General features: G+C 41.3%; 1 protein-coding gene across 1 annotated transcript; it reads left to right on the top strand.

Annotated features, from left to right (window-relative positions):
- Positions 1-6,202: 6,202 nt before the first annotated feature.
- On the top strand, positions 6,203-12,566 carry bcl10 (BCL10 immune signaling adaptor). The gene is made up of 3 exons (XM_066681035.1): positions 6,203-6,421; positions 7,067-7,355; positions 10,671-12,566. The coding sequence occupies exons 1-3, from the start codon at positions 6,371-6,373 to the stop codon at positions 11,132-11,134; spliced, it is 804 nt and encodes a 267-aa protein (XP_066537132.1). The 5' UTR covers positions 6,203-6,370; the 3' UTR covers positions 11,135-12,566.
- The last annotated feature ends 1,033 nt before the right edge of the window (positions 12,567-13,599 follow it).

Raw genomic sequence — 13,599 nt, 5'->3', positions numbered from 1 at the left:
TAGATGGCGGTGTGTCGCTCCGGGACTGCACATGCGCAGAATATCACTTACAGCTGTGTAAGTGATATGAAATTAATAACAGATCTGTCAGAATTTAAAATAGATCCAGCTCGCTTTGTTTTAATGGTGTGTTTATACCACTGCATTTACTGAAATGACACTTGTGATTTTATTCTCGGTTATGATGATGATGACAATTATGGCTTTTAAAATTATGAATCATAACCCAAACCACACGGTCATTATTACCACCACTACCACTACTACTACTACTACTACTACTACTACTAATAATAATGACTAGAAGGGGAAAGTTTGTGAATGATCTTTGAATTTGGCTTTGTCACACATTGTTAACACTGTTGCAGTGTTAGTTTAATAGCTGGTTAAAATTCAGCAATCAGTTAAATACTACCCTTAAAATACCACCACCTGTATAATAATAGTCCCATAATTCATTTCTGACAATTATGACTGAACTCTGCAGTACATCCCTTGGACTTTAAAGAGCCACAAAAAAAATTAGTAACCAATAAAAAATGTATTTTCCTCTGATAAAAATTTCTGTCCTACGAAGAACTGTTAAGGTAATTTCAGTTATTTCACTTTATATTGCTTTTTGAAACTTGCTGGGGTCCTATGTAATCATTTGGCATTAAGGGATATCAGTCAGGAATGTCTAAGTGAATACCAGAGAACAGTGTTCTAATTATATTTTTCTTGCACTTGGTTTAATAAATATATGTATTCTTCAAAAACTGCAGATATTTACAGATATGAAAATTACATTTTGAAACTTGTTTGCATTCACTGCAGTACATCAAAGCTATCTGTGTATCAGTAAATTTGTTAAACAAATCACCTGTAAGATCTGTAACACTGGTTTGTTACTAGTCTTTCTTTAACTTGTCATGAACTGCACATTTCACTGAAAATATTTCAAGTTAAAAAAGGTGCCACAGGCAACAATATCACACTACACCACCAGAGACCACACTACAGCAGCATCTCTGCTCTGTTGATATGTGGTGGTGATTTCACTCCTGCTTCTTTCTGCAGGCCACTGTCAGCTCATTCATTTTGCTGATGCTAACCCTAGAAGATCCAAGCTAATCTTTGTCATCAGCCTTATTATAATACTAGCAACACAGTTAAAAACCTCAAAAAACTACCATCAGTCACGACAGGGCAGAGAAGATGATGAGGCGGACGTACACACAAGGAACTGTTTACTTACAAAACAAAAGCAAAACCAACAGAGAAAACAAACACAGGCACAGGGCAAAAGCACAAAGTGAACAAAACTAAAAAGGAGCAAACGGGACAGCCATGAACTGACAAAGACATGGGGTGAACTGACAAAGACACAGGAAACACATCCCCAGACAAGGGAGCACTGAAACAAAGGCCTATAAATACACAGGACAAATGAGGAACACCTGAGGGGCAGGAACACAGAGGAGACACTGAAGAGAAGGCGGAGCTAAGGCGGAGTCAAGGGAGAAACAGGAACAAAACAAAAACAGAGCGAAGTGCTCCTAGCACATGGCAAGAAGGGAACAACAAAGCAGGAACACACGAGACAGGGCAAAAGCATGACACCATCTTATGTATCTTTCATAGACTTCAGTATATTTGCAAACAATTAATTTGCTAGACCCCAATTTGAAAAAAAAAACACTAGGTTGGTCTTTTAGGGTTTTGAAACCTTAAATAAAATCGTAATACAAATATAAATAAGTGTCTTCTGAAGAGTTGCTATCATTTGCTTATCTCATATCTTCAAAGCTTTCACATCCATCCATTATCTGTAACCGCTTATCCAATTTTAGGGTCGCGGAGCTTTCACATGATATTATGAAAATATTTATTTACAATTTATTTGGTGTATTTATTTACACCTCCTCTGGCTCTGTTATTATTTTTATTTACTATTTATTTTTTTTAATTTAATATTTAATTTCTCTATGTAATTTCTCTAGTTAATATATTATAATTGTTCTGCTTCTGTCTTCAGGGCGGCACAGTGGTGCAGCAGGTAGGTGTCGCAGTCACACAGCTCCAGGGACCTGGAGGTTGTGGGTTCGATTCCCGCTCCGGGTGACTGTCTGTGAGGAGTGTGGTGTGTTCTCCCCGTGTCCGTGTGGGTTTCCTCCAGGTGCTCCGGTTTCCTCCCACAGTCCAAAAACACACAATGCAGGTGGATTGGCGACTCAAAAGTGTCCGTAGGTGAGTGTGTGAGTGAATGTGTGTGTGTCTGTGTTGCCCTGTGAAGGACTGGCGCCCCCTCCAGGGTGTATTCCCGCCTTCCGCCCAATGATTCCAGGTAGGCTCTGGACCCACCGCGACCCTGAACTGGATATCTGATATACAGTTCAGGGTCTGTTGACTGTATGGCTGTTTGTCTTTAAAACATATTAAAGCAGGAGATCATTCTCCTGGCACCAGTTCTCCAGGTGTTTCATGTCCTCCAGTCCCACCCTCTCATCATCCTCTGATATAAGATTATCATCACAGTGACATCAGTAAACTTGACAATGGTGGCAGAAGTGAAAGTGGCTGCAGTGCTGTGTGTACAGTGTACAGCAGGAGGCTCAGGACACAACCCTGGGGGGCTCCAGATCTGAGGAAGAAGGTGGATGAGACCCGTTTGCCCACCCACGCTGCTTGTGGTCTGTAAGTCAGAACGTTGGAGATCCAGTGACATACGGATGGATGAAGTTCCAGATGTTTAATGTTGGCAATTTATAATCAGCATCCCTGTGGTGTGTCTGGAGCTATAGGAGCAGTGAAGTTGACGCATTGTGTGGTCTTCGTCCACCCGAGGCAGGACACACCCAGTTCTGAGGATGACCAAGCTGGATAATGAAGTTTGAGGGTGAGCAGCTCCAGGTCACGGGATGTGTGAAAGTTTCAACACTGGGATTGTCACGCCAGCTACTGTTCTCCATCAGACATACTCCACCTCCCCTTGTCTTCCCCAATGTCATTGTCCTGTCGATACAGTAAACGGAAAACTACTCAGCTGGGTAAGTGACATGGACTGGTGATACTGGGCTGAGCCATGACTCACTGAAACAGAGAACACTATCAGTAATCTGTAGGTAGATTGACCAGAGGAGGGTAGGTCCCCTGTGTGAGCATTGGTTCCTCCCAAGGTTTCTTCCTCAGCTCTGAGGGAGTTTCTCTGTGTCACTGTTGCCCCTGGCCTCACTCTCATGGGGATTTTACATTCCATTAACCCTCTCTTTACTGGAGCTCTGTGAAGCTGCTGTGTGACATCATCAGCTGTAAGAGGCGCTGTACTGATAGATCAGATTAGATCTGATTTGAAGCTTGCTGTCACATTTGTTCCTCTGGAATATTAGTCTGGCCCAGAGACCGGACACTATCTCTGGTTATCTCAGGATACTGGACAGAGGATCTAGTTGTGACAGAGCCCTCAGCCTGTCCCTGAGGCTTGTTTCCTCAGGGCTGTCATTAACAGTACAAAGGTGAGTGCATCATAAACTAATAAAAAACAGGACTGTTTTATATTAATAAATGCATGCTGCAGTGAAAAGGAAGAATCTGAAGTGGGTGAAAATTCAAGAAACAATTAGAAATAAGTAAAGTTCAATTGGAGAAGTTCTGGCTGCAACCAACCTCACAGACTCCATCTAAAATACTGCATCTGAAATACTCCATCTGAAATACTGCATGTGAAATACTCCACCTGGAATACTGGATCTAAAATACTGCATCTGAAATACTCCATCTGAAATACTGCATGTGAAATACTGGATCTGAAATACTCCATCCGAAATACTCCACCTGGAATACTGGATATGAAATACTCCATCTGAAATACTCCACCTGGAATACTGGATCTGAAATACTGCATCTGAAATACTCCATCTGAAATACTCCACCTGGAATACTGGATCTGAAATACTCCATCTGAAATACTGCATCTGCACCTGAAATACTCCATCTAAAATACTGCATCTGAAATACTCCATCTGAAATACTGCATGTGAAATACTCCACCTGGAATACTGGATCTAAAATACTGCATCTGAAATACTCCATCTGAAATACTGCATGTGAAATACTGGATCTGAAATACTCCATCCGAAATACTCCACCTGGAATACTGGATATGAAATACTCCATCTGAAATACTCCACCTGGAATACTGGATCTGAAATACTGCATCTGAAATACTCCATCTGAAATACTCCACCTGGAATACTGGATCTGAAATACTCCATCTGAAATACTGCATCTGCACCTGAAATACTCCATCTGAAGTACTGCATCTGGAATACTCCATCTGAAATACTCAATGTGAAATACTGCACCTGAAATACTCCATCTGAAATACTGCATCTGCACCTGAAATACTCCATCTGAAATACTCCACTTGAAATACTGCATCTGAAATACTCAATGTGAAATACTGCATCTTAAATACTCCATCTGAAATACTGCACGTGAAATACTGCATCTGAAATACTCCAACTGAAATAATCCAACTGAAATACTGCATCTGTAATACTGCACCTGAAATACTGCATGGGCAAATACTGAAACTGTTCAAAAATAACAACTTCTTCTCAACTTCTCAACTTACAATTGTAAAGAATTTGGGGATTTCATCATCTGTGGCACATGATTAAAATTTCAAAAACTACAGTGAAATCTCTGGATGCATGGCCCAAAGCCCAAAAGTAATGTTGTCTGACTGTGGTCTTTAACCCCCAACGTAGCACTAAGCATTCCATGAGCTCAGAAACACTTTCCAAAACTATGGACTAGACCCCGCTCATCGATGCATTCACAAATCCACTGCAAACTCAAAACTGAGTAGAAGAAACCATTTTTTTTACTGTACAAAGAAAAGGAAAAGGAAAGGAAAATACAAACCGGATTCCAAAAAAGTTGGGACACTAAACAAATTGTGAATAAAAACTGAATGCAATGATGTGGAGGTGGCAAATGTCAATATTTTATTTGTAATAGAACATAGACGACAGATCAAAAGTTTAATCTGAGTAAATGTAACATTTTAAAGGAAAAATATGTTGATTCAAAATTTCACAGTGTCAACAAATCCCAAAAAAGTTGGGACAAGTAGCAATAAGTGGCTGGAAAAAGGAAATTGAGCATATAACGAACAGCTGGGGCCTGTATTAGACATGAATGGGAGAGCATTCCTATTTCTAAACTTGAGAAACTGGTCTCCTCTGTCCCCAGACGTCTGTGGAGTGTTGTAAGAAGAAGGGTGAAAGCCACACAGTGGTAAAAAATGGCCTTGTCCCAACTTTTTGGGGATTTGTTGACGCCATTACATTTTGAAACAATATATTTTTCCCTTAAAATGATACATTCTCTCAGTTTAAACTTTTGATCTGTGGTTTGTGTTCTATTCTGAATAAAATATTAGATGTTGGCGCCTCCACATCATTGCATTCCGTTTTTATTCACAATTTGTCCCAACTTTTTTGGAATCCGGTTTGTAACTTCTCAAACTCAACCCACATAAGTTATCAGGAGCATTGCTATTGGTCCATTCTTCATATCATTTTCACACAGTGTGTTCAAGGGATGTAGTAAACTGAAAATTGACAAAAATACAGGTTTTTCTTTGAAAAAAAAAACCCCAAAACAAACAAAAACAAGCGGTCGAGGGGTTTGCGTGCCTTCGTGAGCCGAGGAGCAATAGGGGGCAATAGCCTCTCGTAGGGTCTCACAAGGCAAACTGCCCTTGGTGACACACGCACGCACGCACACACACATACACATACACATACACACACATTCACACACGGCGCACACACACACACACACACACATACACCCACACACACACACACACACACACACACACACACCAAGACAACACAGAACTCCCCTAAACCACAGAAAGTGCAGCCTGTTTAAATATCACATTATCACATGACAATCGAAGATGAACCTTAAAATCTGAAGCTTAATTACACTTTAAAAGAACTACAGTTCATTTAAACCTCTTTCACACTGTAGTTCGTGGATGTTATTTCTTTGTGAATGGATTAACGATAGTTTTGATTAAATCTACAATCTGTGTTTCATTAAGTTTGTGGCTATGAAATGAAAAGAAAATTAAACTGAAAATGAAGGTGTACGCGCTGACGTCACCGCTGAGATGAGGAAGTGTCTAGTTCCTGTATGAGTGTGCGCGCGCGCGTGTGTGTTTGAGTGTTTGTGAGTGAGAGAGAGAGAGACGCACGAAGTTCGGGACGTGTCCGAGTTTTACCCTGAGATTAAAGTGATCGGAGTTAATCTGAGATTATCGACAGTGTGTGAGAGACAGGGATTAATTAATTAATTAATCCCTGGTTCAGAGATGGAGCCGTGTCACCTGACGGAGGACGAAATGGCCGAGGTCAAGAAGGAAGTAAGAACACAAACAGTCTCTGTTGATCTCCGCTTAAACCGAGTTTAGTCAATCCGAACCGCATTCAGGCTTAGTTTATTTAAACCTGAACCACCTATGGGCTGGATTCACAGAGAGGGATTAAGCCCTAAACCTAATCCTGGACTAGGCTTAATCCTCGTCTGTGAAAACATCCCTTTCAGTCTTAAACAAGCCACGTTGATCAAATCCTGATTTCCAACCGAGTTATACCCACCCACAGTAACAAACACAACGAGACGGTAACAACACACACACAGACACACACAACTCCTTCACCTTACATTTCCCCACAGTCATTGGGAGGAACCAGGACTCCTCTGGTGAAACTAATCACGAATAATAAGAGTTTAATGGAATAGAGAAGAGAGTAGAGTAATAATCTACAGGTGGACGCAGCAGTGGAGTCTGTGCCGGTAACGGAGACCTTTAGTAAGGCTCTGTGCTGAATCGGTTCCATCAAATAAGCTGCAGGTCAGAGGCCAGCAGTGTTTAACTTCTTGAGGTTGATTAGCCCCTGGACCATCGCATTGAGGAAGGCGACCCGCTGGAGCCTCCAGCCTCTGTGTGTTCTTTGTAATTATTTGTATTTTTATATTTTGTACTTTGTTTCTAATGGTCTACTAGGCTTTGGAAAGGCTGAGGCCGTATCTCGTGGATAAACTGATTGCTGAGCGACATTTTGATTATTTGCGCTCGAAAAAGATCCTGACTCGAGAAGATGCAGAGGAGATCAGCTGCAGGAGCACCAGAGGGAAAAAGGCTGGAAAACTGCTGGACATTCTGTCAGAAAACCCTCGAGGTCTGGACACACTCCTGGAGTCCATCCAGCGCTGCCGGACCCTCAACTTTATAATCGTCAAGATCACAGACGAGGTCCAGCGTGTCAAAAACGAGAAACTACAAGCTCTCAAAGGTACGGTTCAGAAGCAACAACAAAACAGTTGGAATAGTAACAACAATAAAAAATACAGACATGGGTTTTCTGAAGTAAATGCACGATAACTGCACAGCTTTGTTAATTCCAGGTGGTTGCTGTGGTGTCCCAGGATTTTCGAGAATGTTTCTACGTGGTGTGAATGGTACTTTGTGGTTTGGACGATGATGCTAGCTGGTTATGTGACGCTGTTATCACAGGTGTCTGTAAGAGTTTTGTTAGACGATTACTAATGGATGGTTAGGATGTTGCAGGTGTTAGGTTTTCTATGGGACTCTTGCTGCTCGACATGTATTCGCTGTGGTATCCCAGGTCATTGCTAGGCTGCTGCCAACTGGTAGGAAATGTTTTTTTTTGATTGTAGCTGGTTGGTTGCTGGGCTGTTGCTGGTGTATTAACTGTCTTGCATATTTCAAGGCACTCTCTGCCTGAAATGTATAAAGAAAATGTGAAAGATCGTTTTGGTATCAAGGGTGTTGTAAAGCAGAAGCAGAAGCTCTGGTGTTTAGCCGTTTTCACTCAGTTCTCTTTCTTCTCCGTTCTCGTTTTCTCCATTTTTACTCAGTGCTCGTATTGCTCCGCGCTCGTTGGCCCTAGTTTATGAAATGCAAGCTGAACAAATTTGTTCATGAATCATTTATTAAACACATTTATGTAAATATCTAGATTTGTTCAAATGTTCGTAGGTGTAAACAATAAATACCTACAAGTAAAGTGTGTGTAATGTCAGAAAGACACTGAAAGTATTAAAATATACAAATGTAATAGATTTCAGGATAAAGAGTTTAGGGTCTCTGTAAAGGGCTGGTGCTCTACAGAGAGGACTTCTGTGTCTTTGGAGATGATACAGCTTTATTATCTGAGTGATCACTTGCTGTTTAGCTGGTGTTAACTATTGAAATCCATTCTTTCTAGTTGTGCAACATTTTAACAACAGCTTTGAGGAGTGCATCGAGCAGATCCCGTGCTGTTCCCTGAGCTGCTTAAGACCTGTTCGTGATTGGCTCCTTGAACACAGGAACATTTAAGACGGGATATTTTAAGCCCTTTTTCTTCCAAACATCATCCCAGGGATGTTAAGCTTTGTTACATGGACAGACAGCACCTGCTCGTTGGAGGAGGGGTGGTCTTCTTTGCCTTTGTGGGGTTCTACACTGGAGCCATGGGTAGAACCAAAGGCACATAGTGTTGACCCGTAGTTGATGTTGGCCCTCACCGTTCTAAGAGCTGGCCGTCTCCTTTGCCGAAGACACAGTCTCTGGTTTTCAGCAGAGTGCACGCCTCTGCAGTCACCATGGCTTCTTTTTGGAGCGTGTAGTGACAGTGACATAGTGGGGGTGATGTACACCATCACATGCTGGGAGTTGCAGTCTCTATATTCTCACTGTAATGTGTGCTGAACTCGGATGGAATCCAGGTTATGTTTCAGGGAGCAGATATTGGAGAGCAGGATGGAGGGATATGCTGGCCACACTGCTCAGCTTCTCAAGCATGTCATTGTCTAGGATGTTATTTGTTCATTTACACAGCTGCCCACTCAAAACCACAAGGAAAGGTTTCACTGGATCATTTTGGTTACACTCTTCAAATAATGAACAACTCACATCTATCACAATGTTCTAATCACAACACAAATCTGAGAAACAGAAATCTGTTATCTGTCATAGGGCCCTGTCACCTCAAGCATTTGGACATTAAGAAAGAGTAACAAAAGAAAATAAGCGAATAAAAAAAAAAATAAATCAAATCAAATCACCCTTGAGTGCAGAACTGTAACGGTACCTCACTTATCGTAACTGTGTGAAAACAAGAGCATTTACAGTTCTGCACTTGGGAATGTTTCTTTATTTAAGGGAATGATGATCTAGGACGTCAGATTCAAAAATACCAACTGGAGAAAAATACTTTGATTGAGGGAGGGACACACCTCCCACAGCAAACATTACCCTCGTGAATGGCTTTGGCGTCTTCCTGCACGTGAGGCACTTTCTGCAGTCCTGTTCTGACAGGGGGAGCCCCTCCAAACAAAACAGACCCCAAACACAGAGAAAACAGGAGACTGGGTTTAATACGTACATGTGATAACTTAAACATATTTATGGGCCAAATACATTGGTGCATTTCCACCAAATGGGTCCGACTCGACTGGACACTGCTCGGCTCGCTTACAGCTTATCGTATTTCCACTAACAGGGCTCCCCCCGCAAAATTAAGCCGGTAACGTCAAAAAAAACTCTAACAACTAACAGGAATCACTGGCTTTGAAAACCACAACAATGGCGGCGGTATAGTTAGGTGCTGTTTACTCACTGTGTATTTGTTTGTTGTTTTAGTTCTTTGGATTGAACACGGCTCCGCCCCCAGTTTTCACAGATCGTTTTTTTTACTTGTTGCACGTTTGCCTTTCACTGGAAATTTTCATTGTCCATCAGCCCAAGGAGCATTTAAACCTCTTCAAAACGCCTCGAGGAAAGTTACGAGCTGCTGCTGTGAGTTCGATATATATAAATGTGAAAGCTGCTGTAACTTTACAGATTTTACAAGCGGTGGTTTGTGTTGGATTTGAATGAGCTCTGCATTTCAAGGTGATTGACATGTCTCTGACCAATCAGTGCTCTGCAGGGTTTACAGCTCACCATGAAATATCTACTCTGCTCAGTTAGAACCTGACATGAGCTGAGACTGAAAACGTACCTGTTTCCAGGGACCAGGACCAGATTTGGCCAGTGGAAAAGCAAAAGAGCAGCGCCGAGTCGATGCCCTGGAAAAGCGCCATGTCATAGCATTCATTGACGGAAACAGCCATGACCATGCCCCAAACTGTCAAAACCAGCACTGTTCAAAACTCAAGTGCACAAAGCTCCTCTCAGGAAGGGAAAGAGGCAGAGTGAAATGAGTTTGGAATGAGAGGAAACCTACAATCAACCAAAAAATAGATTTGAGAGCGATTCCTCTCTGTGCTCTCGAGTTTCACTTTTGATTATTATCATTAGGACTATTACAGTGCAAGAGGGATATGTACAGTTGGGAATTGCTTAAACGTGCAGGTATATTTTTAAGGAAATATTGTGGATTTTAGGGTACTGTGGATCATTAATTTCTTCCGTGGTTTGTTTGTTTCTTTGTCCAGCAGCATGTGTATTATAAACTACTTTGGCTTTATTAGCGGCAGATGTGTATTATTGGCTGATTTGTTCTTTTGTTTATCCACAGGACTGTTTTACTGGATTTGTTTGTTTGATTATTTAGCTGCAGTTGTTTATTGTTTTCTGATTTATTTGTTTGATTGTTTAGTTGCAGGAATGTCGAGCTCCTCGTCCTCGAGGCATTTGTCTGGTGGCACCAACGATCTTTCGAAGTCTGACCTGTCGGAATATGATCGGTGTTCCACCATGGTTCTGCACCCGGATGGAGAGGGAAGCCCCGCCTCCTCAGTGATGAGCAGCTCTTTGAACCTGTGCTGTGCCCTGCCTCATGGAAGAGGGCGTGGCCTACCAACTGGCTCTGCTTCAAGCCTTAATACCTCCTCCACGTCGTCCTGCCTCCCCAGACCCGGAGACCCCGGAGCCCCACCCCTTCCTCTTCAGCTTCAGGAGGGACATGAAGAGGACCCCAGAGCCCCACCTCTTCCTCTCCAGCTCCCAGATGGACAGGAAATGGATGCTGGTGTGTGCGGGAGTACAGGAAGTAGTGGTGATGCTAACTTTCAGCCACTGCGCTCCCGCTCTCTGTCGCCTTCCCTGGCCAACGTGCTCTGAGTTCCCACCATTAGAGTCCAGACGTCTCCAATAACAAGACCAGGGACAGGAAGCACCTTTGGTCACTGTGTCATACTGCCTCTGGAGTACAGTAGTGCACCAAATACTCAAATACACCTCGGGACTTCAGTAAAGCACCAAATACTCAAATACACCGCGGTACTTCAGTAAAGAACCAAATACTCAAATACACCTCGGGACTTCAGTAAAACATCAAATACTCAAATACACCTCGGGACTTCAGTAAAGCACCAAATACTCAAATACACCTCGGGACTTCAGTAAAGCACCAAATACTCAAATACACCTCGGGACTTCAGTAAAGCACCAAATACTCAGATACCCCCTCAGTACTTCAGTACTGCACCAAATACTCTCATATACCTCAGTACTTCAGTAATGCACCAAATACTCAAATACATCTCCGTACTTCGGTACTGCACCAAATACTCTCATACACCTCAGTATTTCAGTACTGCACCAAATACTCAAATACATCTCCGTACTGCAGTACTGCACCAAATAATGAAATATACCTCTGTTCTTCAGTAATGCACCAGATACTCAAATACACCCTCAGTACATAGTACTCAATTGCAACTTGGTATTTCAGTAGTGCACCAAACAATCAGTTACACCATCATTACTTCATTATTGCAACAAATACTCAATTACACACTCATTACTTTAGTACTGAACTAAATACTTAATTAAAGCTTATCACTTACACTGACACAGGCAGTATTTGGTTATTCTCGTGTATTGCCTTACTACTTCGTTTCTGCACCAAATACAATTACACATTCATTACTTCAGTATGACTTAGAATACTTAGTTCCACCCACCTTCAGGGAAAGTTTCATATTGTAATGTTTCTGATCGACACTGACTGGGATTTAACTATACTCTGTAAATGGTTTGACTTTGTAAAAAATACCAAGAAGATCTGGTTGTTACTCTACACAGAGTGTAGACGGTTGTTGAGCTTGTTGCTGAAAATGCAAGTGAGAGATGTTTCTTTTCATATGTGTAAAGATATGATAGGTAAGTGTTTCTGCAGTTAAAGGAAATGGGCTGATGTTCGGCGTTGGGCCGGGGGCTGTGAACTCTAATCTCTCTCAGAACAGAAACACAAAGGAAACTAAAGGAACATGAACACAGATATGCACTGAACATCTGGAATGAAGAAACATAATGAGGAATAATAAATTGTGCAGTTTATAAATATTTTATAGAACTGAGAACCTTTTTTAATTTTAAAATGGATGTTTTAAAGTGGACTCAAAGGTAAAATAAGTTGATTTTTATATTAGAATATCAAAGGGTACAGTGAAAATTCAGTTTGTATATGTACAGTTGCTTATTGCTTATTGAATTCATCGTAAAGATTAAAAATAACACATTTGGTTGCTTAGTTCTTTTGTGATTTGTTTGATTTGTTTGTTTTTTCAGTGATTAAATAAAGGTATACAGTGCAAAGCTAAGATTCAAAAGTGTACTTCAAGTAAGTACTTCAACAGTAGTCATGCTCCACTGAGTCTTTTGTACATTCTGGAGCAGATGTTCAATCAGTAAATCATTCATTCATTATCTCTAACCGCTTATCCAGTTCAGGGTCGTGGTGGGTCCAGAGCCTACCTGGAATCATTGGGCACAAGGCGGGAATACACCCTGGAGGAGGGCACCAGTCCTTCACAGGGCAACACAGACACACACATTCACACTTTTGAGTCGCCAATCTACCTGCAACGTGTGTTTTTGGACTGTGGGAGGAAACCCACGCGGACACGGGGAGAACACACCAACTGCTCACAGACAGTCACCCGGAGCGAGAATCGAACCCACAACCTCCAGGTCCCTGGAGCTGTGTGACTGCAACACTACCTGCTGCGCCATCAATAAATCAATCAACCTTTATTTTACTCAGTTGCACATTGAGGCAGACCCTCATTTACAACGTAGCATAGCATTACAAATTTTCAACAAAGGGATAATATGGGAAATTAATAATGTAAACGAAGTGACAATAAAATCAAGTAAGGTAAATACTTGGAACAAATCACATTTAAATATAAAAATTAAATCAAGAATAAGACAAAAATAAAGAATACATAAATATATGGGATTTAAGAATCTGATCATAATAACAAACATAATTTAATAAATAGGAGTGGAGCATAAAGCTGTAGATTTTGAGCTTGTTAATACTCGCAGATGAGACGTAACAGAATTTGTAACTGCGTTTGTGCAGCTACATACACGTAAAATTCAAATCCACAAATGTATTGGAATGCTTGAATTTAAAACAAGAACAATAATAATAATAATTAAAATTCACAAATGTGGAAAAAAATACAAACGCAGTTACAAATTCCATTACATCTGAGTATTGTTTGACAATACTCAAGTATTCAAGCTTCCAAAGTTCACCCACGTAAATCCAATCCAAACTCTCACGCTGCCTA

The sequence above is a fragment of the Hoplias malabaricus genome, chromosome 9, assembly GCF_029633855.1.
Source record: "Hoplias malabaricus isolate fHopMal1 chromosome 9, fHopMal1.hap1, whole genome shotgun sequence".
NCBI lineage: Eukaryota > Metazoa > Chordata > Actinopteri > Characiformes > Erythrinidae > Hoplias > Hoplias malabaricus.
Note: the sequence above shows the minus strand (reverse complement) of the source record. Positions and strands in the feature narration are given on the sequence as shown.

Bases quoted from the DNA above. Each gene is read 5' to 3' on its own strand.
- bcl10 (XM_066681035.1), top strand. From the start codon at position 6,371: ATGGAGCCGTGTCACCTGACGGAGGACGAAATGGCCGAGGTCAAGAAG. The intron at 6,422-7,066 runs GTAAGAACACAA...ATGGTCTACTAG, and splicing joins TGGCCGAGGTCAAGAAGGAA to GCTTTGGAAAGGCTGAGGCC. The intron at 7,356-10,670 runs GTACGGTTCAGA...TTGATTGTTTAG, and splicing joins GAAACTACAAGCTCTCAAAG to TTGCAGGAATGTCGAGCTCC.